Source organism: Tubulanus polymorphus, chromosome 6 (genome assembly GCF_964204645.1).
Source record: "Tubulanus polymorphus chromosome 6, tnTubPoly1.2, whole genome shotgun sequence".
In the NCBI taxonomy this organism is placed as follows: Eukaryota; Metazoa; Nemertea; class Palaeonemertea; order Tubulaniformes; family Tubulanidae; genus Tubulanus; species Tubulanus polymorphus.
In genome coordinates, this window is record NC_134030.1 from 8,995,430 (window position 1) to 9,009,060 (window position 13,631).

At 41.5% G+C, this 13,631-nt stretch overlaps 1 protein-coding gene across 1 annotated transcript in view; it reads left to right on the plus strand.

The window, feature by feature from the left end:
• The first annotated feature begins 4,427 nt into the window (after positions 1-4,427).
• The window catches only part of LOC141907713 (rho guanine nucleotide exchange factor 11-like), a 73,475-nt gene continuing 64,271 nt past the window's right edge, over positions 4,428-13,631 (plus strand). Inside the window, exons 1-2 of the mRNA XM_074797451.1 lie at positions 4,428-4,681; positions 12,112-12,206. Coding sequence (XP_074653552.1) covers positions 4,428-4,681; positions 12,112-12,206 — 349 coding nt within the window. The remainder of the gene's footprint in view (positions 4,682-12,111; positions 12,207-13,631) is intronic.

Here is a 13,631-nt window from a genome sequence, read left to right on the forward strand (position 1 = left end):
GCAACTCTGCATAGTCAAATTCAACCTAGAACTATTGAACCGAGATTCTCGATCAGGATTTGTTAGGAAAGAGTTCTGAAACCCTTAAGATATTGTATTCGTATTCGTTTTTATTTTTAATGTGATCAGTTTTGCACTTCATTTGACAAATAGTTGAAAAAAAACTAAACATGCAGGTAAATTTGTTGAGTTTGCTAGATCGCGTGTAAAATCAAACAATTTCCATCTCTACCTTACGTATTTGCCTGTGTTAATTGATTAGATTCCGAGCAAGTCGACGTACATGTCAGATTGAAACACAATCACAATCGTACATGTCATTGAAAAAGCAAGTCAAATTCATTTGGCCACCCTGGTTAATCTGATTGCGTTTTCAACGAGAAAAGAATTTATTTTTCTAGTATAATGATTTATTAGTCGGCGGTTAGGTTCTCTTTATTCGAACAGCATGTATATTCGCAGTTTTGATCTTGAAATAGGGATTGTCCCTGTTATTTATTTGGTTGGTAAATTTTGTTTGATTTTCTGATTGAGTGTCCCTTACAGACCCACCACACGTGCCGGGAGCAAAACAGGGGGTTTGATTTTGAAATCGGAAATCGAAGTACACATATAGTTGTGTGATCGGCGGTCGAGTTTGCATATTTTTTTGTTTAAATCGAAGTACATGATTGGGAAATTCGCAGTTTTAAGGGCTACGTTTGCCTGGCAATCCCCGAAATCTGCTGCAAAAGAGTGCAAGTATAGCATATTTCATATCTCTCTCTTTCTATGTAGTCGTAGTATCCGATCGCGCGCCGGGGAGAAGATTAATATTTTCATAAAAGAATTCACGGACGGACGATAAATCAGTATACAAAAGTACTACTCGGAAGACTCATTCTGCGCGCGCCGATAAAAGCGCTAAGTGATAAAATTGCCCTAGCAGTTATGATAATTGTATATATAAAGTAACGTTATACTTTACTTAACTTCTAACTAAAGCTTTAGTGGTTCGTAATACGATGGTTAGTTTTTTGATTTATCGTACAGATTAGCGTATCATCACGGTTTTCGTTTTGAATGGTAGCTGCGATGTTTTCTTTGGGAGCTGTAGACATCTATGAAGTGCCGAATGTAAAACCGATGAAATGGGGTTTTTTTAAAACCATCCTCGAAATGAATGTGGTTGACTAAACCTCGGTCCTGAAAGTCTCATGAGGTGATTAAAACCTCTCTAGGACTTCTAAAACTAGAGCATAAGCTTGTGGATTTTGAATCGGCCGAAGAACAAGTCAGTTATTGAGCATACTGCGGTATTATTTGCGATCAATTTCAATTTTATAGTCTCCTTGATATCTGTTTTATAGGCGTCTATGATAAGACGAGCATAATTCGTGATTTATAAGAAAGATATCAGCTCTTTTTCTCGTTGTGAGGAAGTAGTTCATTTCAGTCACGTTACTTAGATTTGAAAATGGAAATGCCGTACGTAGGAATACCCGACTGAATGCTTTGAAAATAATAGCCCATTAAACAGGGATGAATCCAAGGGAGGGCCTAAGCAGGGCCCCTATTTTTTGGCAAGAGGATATTTTCACGACCGCGCTTAAGAAATTTACACTTACAGTGACAAATTTTTGTGGTCATTTTGTTCTGAAATCACTAAATGCTCAAAAAATGATCTACTTTTAAACTCCCCCCCTAAAGGACTTTGCGCCGTCACCCCTCGCATTCAGGTGCCAAGAACGGGAATAGTGATAGTAATAGTAATTTGATTTCATTAGTTCTATCCATTTGATAAAATGTTCAACAGCGCTTACCATTATGTTTGTAATATTACCCACAGCCTGTTCTAACCACAGACTCTAACCATTTATTATTCATCTCTCCATGGTGAGAAGTAACATCTGAGCTGCTGCTGTGCGCTCCAGAGTCATCCTAATAAACAGGGTTTGAACCCACGGCCTGACTTGAATCGAACTCTCTAACTACTCGCTCACACCGCTCGTTTACAACTAGCCCTTGGATTTTTTGCCCTGTATCCGCAGTTGCTGAAGAAAGCATGATCATGAGTAGAATTTATTCATTCACTAAAAGTGATCTGATCTATCGGAGTATTGAAGCTTCAATCACCACCAGTGGTGAGGCCACTAACTACTTTGTTATATACAAACGATCATTATCTTACAATCATTAGTTGAATTTAGTTAATCGTGCGTTCGTTAATTAGAAGCTTTCAGTACTCGGGTTGTAGTAGCAGCAGCGAGGTATAGGTATACTGGTAGTTATTTTTACTTCTTTTACTTCGGCATGAGTAAAGCAGGTTCAGGTAGAAACAGATATTTCATCGGTGCGGTGCGCTATTTAACATTCGCTGAAGCTTCAATAATTTCCTGCATTTCGTGAAAAAAAATAAGTCGCCAGCGTGGTTTCATTATATGGATTGTTAGTCGTACATCCGTAGGCACTGTTAATCAATTTCCGGTACTTAGAAGCTCAGGTAATGTTTCGGGCGATGTCACTTTCTTTGATACTAGTCTTCGAGGAAAGATCGCGTTCTCGTTTGAAGTAGACTCGCGTCGTAAATCGCTGTTGACTGCTGCAGTGCGCGAGGGCTCTGAAAAAAAATAAGAAATCGTTGAAACGTTTTGGCTAGTGTTTCTCTGATGGCGCGCACCAACGCAGAAATCTTCATTTCGCATCGAATTTCCGTGAAATGGAAACCCGGGCGCCGCCGTTTAGCCTGGCTATTATTAGATATTGAAGTAGTGACCCAGCTGAGACATTCCCAGAGACGGCGCTCCAACTGACTGCTAATTATTTTCAAAAAATAATTCCTAAATCCTGCGCTGATTGTTTTGAATGGTGTCTCCAAAAATATTCTTACCAATGCGATAGACCTCGAGATCGCTTTTAATGAACTATTTCATCGTTTTCCTAATTTATTTTCTTTTTGTGGTTTAACTAGTAAAACACCATGTTCGAGTTCCACAGTTGAGAGAGTTAAGATCTGACTCAGTGTTTAATCATTGAAAATGAACAGATTTTAACTCAAGAGTTAACTCTTACTCGCAACTGTGGAACTATATCCATGTGTGCCAACCGATTGGTCTATGCGTACCAATGTATATACTAACCTCGGCCTTTAGAGTTGCCGGGATCCATCGGTCATGTATCTCTGGGTTTCTAGTGGGACGTTTCTATCTGCTGCTGCCTTGCTGATCGTTCTTACACCTAGAAGAGTTCGCGATGAGAATGACACAGCAACCCCAGTCGTCGCAAGCTCTACTGCTGGTGTAAGACCGATCGCATCGCAGATTATTACGTCTATTACGAGTAATAGAAAATACATCTATTCGTTTACATGTGTCTACTCGCTGCAGGCTGATAATAACTGACGACGTTCACATTCATCATCGCGAGAGATGCACGGATTTATTGGACAGTGAGTCGTCGTCTTACAGCGCTGATTGTTCTTTCGCCGCTGTCACTCCGTGCGAACAAGTGGTTATTCGCTCTTCGCTCTTTAAATAACGATAAGCGTTGCGTGTTAATGGCGATGTCGAGTTGGAACGAGTGAATTTTTTGACATACACGATTTATGATGTATGTATTCTTTTCGGATCAGATGTTGTAGTCGATTGCTGTACGAACGAATTGTGTGTAGGATTTTGGGTTCTACGTTCAGAAACGATGTCGGTATGTATAACGTTTGAATCCGTCGTCGCCCGGATTTTTTTCGGTTATTAGACAGTTTGTGTATTCGTCGTTCTTTTTCGGTAATTAGACGGTTTGTGTATTCGTCATTCGTAGGAATAGCTTCTTCCTTTCGATTTGCCGCCCACGTTTTATTTATCACTTTGCGCAATACAAGTGAGATGATTGTCAATATACGGGGGATACACCGTGACGAGATGGAAGGAGTGTTTGCTTGACAAGAGAATAGTGAACCCGCGAGAGCAGCGGTGGTAGCGGTGCGTTTATTGGCGCGGTGAACATTTCGAAGTTTATTTTTAGGAATATTTCATCTTCGCGCGTCCGGTTTGGAATATTTCACAAAACTGTACAACAACCGTTTTGCTGTAAGGTTCTCATATATCGACTGTCAACCGTCGTAATCAGGTTAACCTGTGTCAACGTTACGCGGTCGGGTTCTCGACGTATTTTAAACGAGCTCGACCTTACAGCTCACGTGACCTTGAAATTGGTGGAAGCATTTCGTATCGGTTGATCGGATTTAAGCGTGAACGCATTCGGCGCATTCGTTTTAACTGCAAAATCGCGGGTGGTAAGGCAGCCCGGTTCGATAATCGCCACAACACTTCAGAACCGATCGATTCGCTTCTGACCTTGACACGGATTTGACCTAGTTTTTCGTGAGAGGGTCGTATGAAAAAGTAAAAAGCGCGCGTGCGCGTTACGATAAAGCGGCGCCGATGTGTGCGATGCTCGGTTGGATTTTGTTGCAGCACTATTTCGGCGACGATGAGGCGCACATACTGAAACGGGACGACGATGAAGATGATGAGAACATGAACGACGAGGAGGATACGAGTGACCGTCGATTGATCGATGTTTTCGACGACGTCGATGTCGTCGGGAATATAGTCGGCGACGACGACGTTTTCTTCGACATCGACGAAATCGAGGGCGCTTTGTCCGATTCGTCGGGCGACGATTTCCGTTCGGCTTCTTCAAGGTTTGTATCCATCATCTCTGATCGCTAATTCGAAGAAATGCCGCGTGTTTATTGGTTCTCGGGCTTCCGTGAGATCCTTATTGCCATAATGTCTGTCTGGCTTGTGTTTGTTTATCTGCGTGTCTGTCTTTCAGCTATTTAGCTTCGTTAATAGTGGATCGATCTTGATGAAACTGGGTACAATGTTAGTATGGGGGTCTAGTTGGGTGGTGCAAAGAATGGGTCCAGTGCACCACCTAGTGGCAGAACTAGGCAGTAAGAACTTTGTTCTTCAGTGACATGACCTTGATGAAGATGACATCATAACTGACGAACGGGGTTGAAATTTCAAAAGTTATCTTCATATCCAAAATGCAATGGGAACTAATGCATTGGAATTTCAGAGTTCCAGTTTCTAGCCCGAGCCCGAGAACCATTTTCGCCTTTGGCTTGTTATATTCTCAATTTTCTGAGAATGATTTCATTTTCTCGCAGATAGTTAGTTCTCTGTTAAAACAATTTGGATTTACATTGGAAATTAAGTTGAAAAATTCCGTCGAACAAAACTTTTCATCATTTTCTTCTTCCTGCTGTAACAATCCATTACCGATTACCCAGTAATGTCTCAACTTCAACATGGCTGGCTTAGGTCTATCATTAACGACTGGAATTGAATTAACTGTCTCCAACTGGGAAATCATTGAAAGGATCTTCAGGGGCCCTGCGATTGGCAACTACATCAGCATTCTCCACAATAGGTTTTAGAGGGGTGGCCATCGATTTCTACATCCACCTCTCTGTAAATCAGCTACCCCTACCAAAGTCAGTATTCTATCAATGCTGATGCTTGCTTTGAAATGTATTGAGATGCGTACAATAGAAGATAATGCCAAAATTTCGCTTGATCTTCCGGCTATGCCATGATTTCAACATTTAACAATGAATGACGCTGTACATTTAGAACCAGCTGATTCAAGCAACTAGCAGTGACACATTTGTTTCCAGTTGCGGGGACGTCTACGATTGTCAGGGACAAAAACGCTGCTTCGCAGGTCGACCTGCGCCCCGCTCAAGGGTCGGCGGCATAAGTCGGCTTAAACAGCTGTGCGATGTCGCCGCAATTTTAAGCTAACTCCCTTTTCTGAAACTGTATTTATTCGAATTGTCGTGTTTGCGTTCGTCCTGTAATGCAGAAGTCGTTATCGTTAATAGCTTGTCAATGGCTTACAGTTAGACGGTCGTACAGCGTCAGGGGGGAGAGTTCGTGCGATATTTTTCGACTCCACTTCGTCGCTGCGCGATATAATCAGGTGCAGCAACTCTCTCGACCGAGATGAAATCCGTTTAAGATTGCGTTAATTCCTCGGGTGTCTTACGACGACGTATGCTGCTTACGTTCGGTGTAAATTATCGGAAAGCTTGTTCGAAAAACTACTCGCGCCGAAGAGAAAGAATTCGCCACTGGAGTCTTTTCGTTCTAATCATCTACATCATGGAAAACATGATGAACTTATGAGAATGTTTCGGCGTGCGAACTGTCGGTAGATTTGGGTACAAACTTCTTAAATTCCGATGAGCGAATGAGAGAATTTCCTACTGTTGCTTTAGCCTTATTTCCTCGGCGATGCTCTCGCCCGCAGGCAGTACATAATACATATCGTTTTTTGTTATGTCTTCTTCTCATCCGAGATATTCGCTATAGTGAATGACTTTACTTAAAACAGAAAACTTTGTTTATATACACAGAAATTTTGTGCATTGCTGCTTGTTTTGGCATACTGTCTCGTGTTATACTTAGTACATAGTAAGTAAGACCTTTGATGCGTAGAATTATGCTTAGTTTTTTGTACGGTCCCTAAAAACGAGCTAGTACCTCTAATGTCGAATACATATCCTGTGCTAGGTTGGTTTGAAGCTATTAGGTCTGATCAGCGAAATGTAATGTTAGACACCAAAATTGAGGGTCTAGAGTGATTGGAAGCCGAGATATTGGAGATATACGTTTAAGCATGGCAGCCATCTTGAAAATCCAAAATGGCCGCCAATATGTCGTTTCCGGTCATGGCTCCTATAAAAAATTGAAGCTTGGCCCATCGGAAGCATGTAAAAAAATTTGGCCCTTTTGTCCGGAACGTCCACGTTATTCTTAAATAATGGTATGCACCTAAGCTGCCTGGCTAGTGCTCATCGTAGTAAATGCTATTGTTTGGACCATAATGACCGCTGTTATGTAGAGGCCATTTGGATCATACCGGATTACGCTGCTAAATATTGGGTGTGTTGTTGGATGCTTTCCGTTTTCTCCAAAAGAGAATGCCAAATGCTGGGAAGACGATCTGCATCAAAATGCTTTATTTCTACTCATTTTCTACAACACCGGCTACTTAGGCCATATATTAGAAATAGATGAGCGCAATTAGATGCTCCGGACATCCCCTGGGCACCATGCACTTTTTAGACCAAAGATTACCATTTTAAGACTAATTTTGTCATCCAGCTGTTTGAAAAGCCCTTTCAGTGCTGACTAAATAATACCATTTGTTGGAGATTATTTGAAAATTTTGAAAAATTCCACCCAGTGTGTTGAATAGGTATATACACACGGCTTTAGTGTACCAGTAGACACACTGAAAGGGTCAAACACCAGGCTTCAGATTCGAGATCACTTTTTGCAAGTAAGGACTTCACATCTGAGTCCAGGTACGTACTTGGGAATAGATTTTAATTAAACTGATGAATCTACTGAATCCGACGATTCGTTTCATAGTTCGAAAGTCATATTTCTCAAATCTGAAAGCATTGTTTACACAGCGTCTGGCGATCTGAAATACGTCGTTGCTCTCTAGAGATTCGTCTGTGGTTTGGTGTCAGATTGATGAATAACCACATTGACGGTCGCAACAACGGTGACATTAAACTTCCTCCTACTCGATGTGAATGTCATGGACGTGAATATGTTAGACCGTATACCATCAAAATCTGATAAGAGTTTGAAGCCTTAAAAAGTATATAGAATTTTAGGCAGGGTTCCTTTATGCAGGTAGTATATCTAACTGTGTCCAGCCACCCCCCCCCCCCCCCGAAACCTTAGATACTTTATCATGTTTACGTTTTCTTAACATCCTGGGGCCAGTTGCTCAAAGGGTGGTTAAAGATAACCGGTGAATAAATACCAAAGTAACAATGGACTTCTAATTGTCACTATGGCAACTATCCACTGGTTAGGTTTAACCAACTTTTGAGCAACTGGATCCTTACTTCGAACAAAATTAAAGGAATGCTGAAAAATAATCAAATGTCTGGCTGAGGTGCTGGATTTATACTAAGGGTAATGAATCCATTGGGATTTTCTACAATGTCTTTGGCATCTAGTTCTGATATATGGCTATGTTTGTCTAGGTTAAAACATAGAGGGTGAAGTGCGTAGAGATGAAACATTTTGTTGCATGTTGTCTTCCCATGTGGCCACCTACCTCAGTTGTACACTCCGCGGCCCATGTTGAGATGTGGTTTAACCTTGAATCAGAGAGCATTCAACCACACAACTACATGCAAACGCATTACAGGTGCTCTTTGAGTTGTTGCCGAGTTCCTCTTACAGTTCAAAGCTCTTCGTATGAAGTAAAAAAAGAAATCTAGAAAAAAAATCCGATAATCCATGAAACGGAGCATACTCGATTGAATATGAACGAAGCTTCCAAATAAGCTGTATTTGATTATTGATTATAAGTTGTTGACGATTAGGCCCGGGCCAAATCGGCACGGATCAGGCCCGAAATGTGGTGCGTGCTTTATTAGAGAGTGCATTCACACGCAAACCACTCACTCGACGTATCGGCCCCACTCCGCGCGGTGGCGCCACCCCGCGAGATTTACGCGAAGCAGCAGAACACAAACACGGCCACTCTCTCAATTTTCAATGATAGAAATCGTGTGTGCATTTCAATTATTTCGGCTGTTAGGGTTTTAAGGCACAATATAAGTTGATGATGTGATATGGCGATGTTAATTAATGATAATTCCGCAGTGAAGCTAGTCACGAACGGTGCCGATTGAGTGTATAGCTGCCAAAGACACTGAAATGTGCGTAGTTGCGTAACTATTTGCAGTGAATTGCAGACGAAACATGAAGCCTTAACAGCCGTTAAAAAAAAAATTATACCAATCGCAATTGTAAAATAAAAATGAGATAGAACCTAAGTTAAAATTCTGGCCATTTCTAAAATGTTATTAATTATTATTACTAATTTTTAGTCAGTGCGGAACGTTTAGTTTTCCAACAATAATGAGGGGTGGTAGGTAGTCATGCAATTCAAGTCATCGTTTATTACACGTTACTACCGTGTTGTTGAAAATCTTGCGAGTCCTGGATCAAACCCCATTGAACAATGTGATCTGTGTGCTGGCCACAAATGCACACAGATCACACTACAATACCCATTACACACTCCAGTACCCACAGCTTTCATATATCCATCCAAATATTTAGTGGCTTTCTTCCTGGATACTAAACAATGCTCAAACAAAGCGAATCGGGTCATTTCCGGAACCAGATGAAATTTAAATGCAATCATTTGTCCGTGTTGAAATTTGGCCCAGGCTTGGTCCGACGTTTTTGGTCGGGCCAAATTTGGCACCCGTATGAACAGATGTTCCGGGCCAAATACGCTTGTCTGATTATACACGGCTTAAGTTATCGAGTGCTTTTATTCATGTTTTTAAACCAATGCACCGATTTACGCCTTTTATTTCGATTATTTGATGGCAACATATCGGATTAATAATGAAAAATTGTTTGTCTCTTGATTTTTATGTTTCGTCGACTTTGTGTAAAGATTATATTAAACGGTGGTAAATGCAGAAAGTCTGAGCTGGCACGTACTCAATCATCTGTATCTTGAGTCTGAAAACGTTATCATCGTCGCTGTTTACTGAAGGCTTCTGGTTGAAACAGTATTTTTAATAATCGTAGCCATGCAAAAAGTATAGAATCGATCGAATTTTCGCGACGAGAGACGTCACGTTTCTCGGAATATTTCTGTCTTTCCGCTAACTAGTGAACTTGCGTTCGAAAGGTAATACCGGTATCGACTTACTTTCTGGTTACCTTTCCGACCACTTTTCCCTTCGAAAGGTAATACGGTATCGACTTACTTTCTGGTTACCTTTCCGACCACTTTCCCTTTCAAGAGAGTCGATATCGTTTTTCATCACTGACCGCCAGTTTTACGATGTTGCTAATACATGCGCATTGTATTCTCCTTGTATTCTCCGGTTCAATCGCTAATACCGTAGAGAGAGGCGCGAGGTCAAATCGTTCCTAATATCGGCCTTGGTTTCTTCTTCATTCCCTGCAAACGATGAATTATAGTTACTTATACTTAGACATTCCACAGAGTCATAAATAACTTAGTACGGTTAACTCGTAAATTCTTGTCCGCAGAGCGCGTTTTAGATCGCTGCAATCCATTTTTTGCCGTGACGGTTCGACCTACTCGGAGCGCTGTCCAAACGGGAAGATAAGCGGATTTTTTTCATGAGGAAATGTCTCGTTTATCAACAAAAATTGTGCACAAGCATACATTATTATATTCAAGAGATTTACCGTCAAAAAACGGTCTGTTTATATCGAGGTATAAATCATCGGGAGAATGCTGTATTTTGATCGAAGGAGAGGGTGGTTTTTTGGCAGATGGATTCGTATTTGATTGCACAGCTGTAAGGTAAAACATCAATCTCAGCCCAGTGAGTGGAGGCGGCCTACAGACATTCTCGCGTACAACAATGGTTCGAATGCTTCCGAGCAACTGTCCCGCAAAATGTGCTTTGTTTTTGTCTGAAAACTGTTGAGAAAAAATACAGGAAACAACATAAAAGCCTGGCGCAGACGGCTGACTGCCGATGCTGATTGCAGCGCAACTACCAATCAGGAGGCAATTTATAGACCATGAAGAAACCTGCAAATAATGTTTGCACGTTCATGCAACTAGCATAATATTGGGCGTGTTTGATATTTGTAGTCACATGGAGACTATTTGGCACGAGCCAAATTGGCACGGATCAAGCCCGGGTCAAATTAGGCCCGTGTCTAATTAGAGAGCCTGTCCATGCACGTGAACCACTCACTCATACTAAACAATGCTTAAGGCTGATTTTCACGTAGCTGATTCCTGCCAGCTTTTTCCAGCTACGTGAAAACGCCCCGAGCAACAACAAGCACGAATGTGCATGGTCACCCGGACAACCGAATTTCAATACCAGTGGCACGCGTTTTTAGGAGCGGTTTCCAGCCGCTGGACAAAAAAAGCTATTGCATGCAATAGCTGGAAATTGCCGCTGGTAGTCGGAAACCGCTTCAGCAGTTTGGCCGTTTTCATGAGCGTTTTTGGTGGCAGAGCTGGAAACCACTGCGGGAAGCATTTTTAAGAGCGGTTTCCAGCCAGCAATTTCCAGCTGAAAAATTTTGCAGTAGCTTTTTCCAGCTACCGCGTTTTCCAGCTCGGGGCCAATTTTTCGGTGTTTTCATGAGCGGTTTCCTGCGGCAGCTGGAAAAAGCTAGCTGGAAACCGCTCGTTAAAACCAGCCTTTAAACAACGCGAAGTGAGTCATTTCCGGAACCAGTAGCAATTCACATGCGATTATTTGACCCTCGCTAAATTTTGACCCGGACCAAACAGGCACGGGCACATTTGGCACCTGTGTGAACAGTTGTTCCGGGCCTAATTCGGCACGGGCCAAAAATGCTTGTGTGATGTCGGCTATTGTATTGTATGAGATCAGCTGCAGTTGCATGAACCGGCAGATGAGCTGCGATTTTTAAGCAAGAAAATAGCCCATCTGCACCAGATTTAAAAAATGGACGAAAGAACTATCATTGTACTAGTGAATTTCTGCACAAATATCATGACATTTTAATTCTAGACGTTCTAATCGTAGTATTAAATTTGCCTGCGTATCTTTGATAAATGAGTAATCGCAACACATGAATTATTAATTGATTTAATGTAAATGTCCCTGACATATAGCCTTAGCTATCTCCAGTCTCTCTAAACCTAGAAAGTAAGCGTACACAATTTTTCCTTTACACCAGTTATTAGAGTCTTTTCTTCACAATTTACCTTCTGTCTTCATCCATGCAAACAGGATGTCACTTATTTGGAAATCAGGGAATGTAAAAAGGCTAAAAGTCTGGGAAATTAGATGAGATTGCTAGATCGGGCGTAAAGTCAAAAAGTTTTTCGTCTATGTCTATGTATTACCTATTTGACTGTGATTGGATTCTTAGTAGATGGGAAAACAACTTGTCAGGGAATAATCAGGGAAAAAGTGACCGTCTGGATCGGACCGTGACGTGCCTGTGCATTGACCACTATGGATTGGTCCGTGATGTACCTGTGCATTTTTTTCTGCGCCAAATATCTCATTACGTATGTTACTGTTATCTGTTTCAGGTTAGGATCATTGAGTAAAGATACAGATTCAACTTCGCCGAAAAAAGATAAAGATAAAGACGAAAAGCAGTTTGCCGATCTCAATAATTTACAAGGTAAAAAGAATCGATTTTGGACTCTGTTTTAAGTTATGGTTCATATCCGGTATATAATGGGATAGTGCCCTGCTCGAAATTACATTATGAAAAATGAGTAATTTGGCCATGCACAGTTTTCTAACCAATATACAATCCCTCGGTGGAGCCACCGTTAATCCACACAAACACCCAGTCCCTCTATCCCTGCCACTGTACAAGGGTAATCCATGCAAGCACCTAGACCCTTGATCCCAGACAGTTTACATAAGGGTAATCCACGCAAGCACCCAGTCCCTCGATCCCAGCCACTGTATAAAGGCAATCCATGCAAGCACCCAGTCTCTCGATCCCAGCCACTGTATAAGGATAATCCACGCAAGCACCCAGTCCCTCGATCCCAGACACTGTATAAAGGTAATCCACACAAACACCCACCCAGTCCCTTGATCCCAGCCACTGTATAAAGGTAATCCATGCAAGCACCCAGCCCCTCGATCCCAGACAATTCACATAAGGATAATCCATGCAAGCACCCAGTCCCTCGATCCCAGACACTGTATAAGGGTAATCCACGCAAGCACCCAGGCCCTCGATCCCAGCCACTGTATAAGGGTAAACCATGCAAACACATAGCCCCTCAATCCCTGCCGCTGTTTAGGGTAATGCACATCCTAAATGTTCGGGTTTTTGGAAAGTAGATCATGTATCGAATTTGTGTCAGAATTTCTTGTAGTAAAAAAAGAAACATTTGAAAAAAATCTCGACATTCTAAGAGTGTGTGATTTGTCGATCGAATCTCTAAATTTTGCGGTTTTTCCCTCGAACTTCATTCATGAAAGTGTTACATCGTCTGACAGTTGCAATCTCGCTGATCAATCAAACTTGAAATGTAGAAAATTGCATCGTGTAGTGCAAACATCTGGAATCTTTTTTAGAAAACACAAGAAATATCCCTTCCTAGCAAGCGTATTTTTCAAACCTTGTTACGTTCAATTCATAGCGTATAAATGGACACCTTAACCCATTAGCACTCAGGAATTGCACTATGTAGTGTCAATTACTCCTCAGAAAATTCAAGATGAAATCCAAGTTCATCACGATACCGAATAGCTCGTTTGCTGTTTATTTCCATGCACGACAAGTTAGTGTTATTTTGTAGTAAATAGCCGAGGCTTTCATATGATATAAGTTTGATGAGGTGGGCCACCAAAATCATGTCCTTTTGGCCCCCCGAAATTCATCCAAACTTACTTGGATTTGAAGTGGATTTGAAGCGCTCAGATGTGTCATGTTCAAACTCGAAATACTCGAGAAATTGAAATAGGAGGATGTTGATTTCTGTTTGGTATTTCGAGGACATAGGTGTGTAGTTTATCATAAGCTATTGGGTTCGAATCCCACTATAATCGTTTTCCATATGCTGCATGAAAAAAGTACCGGGGC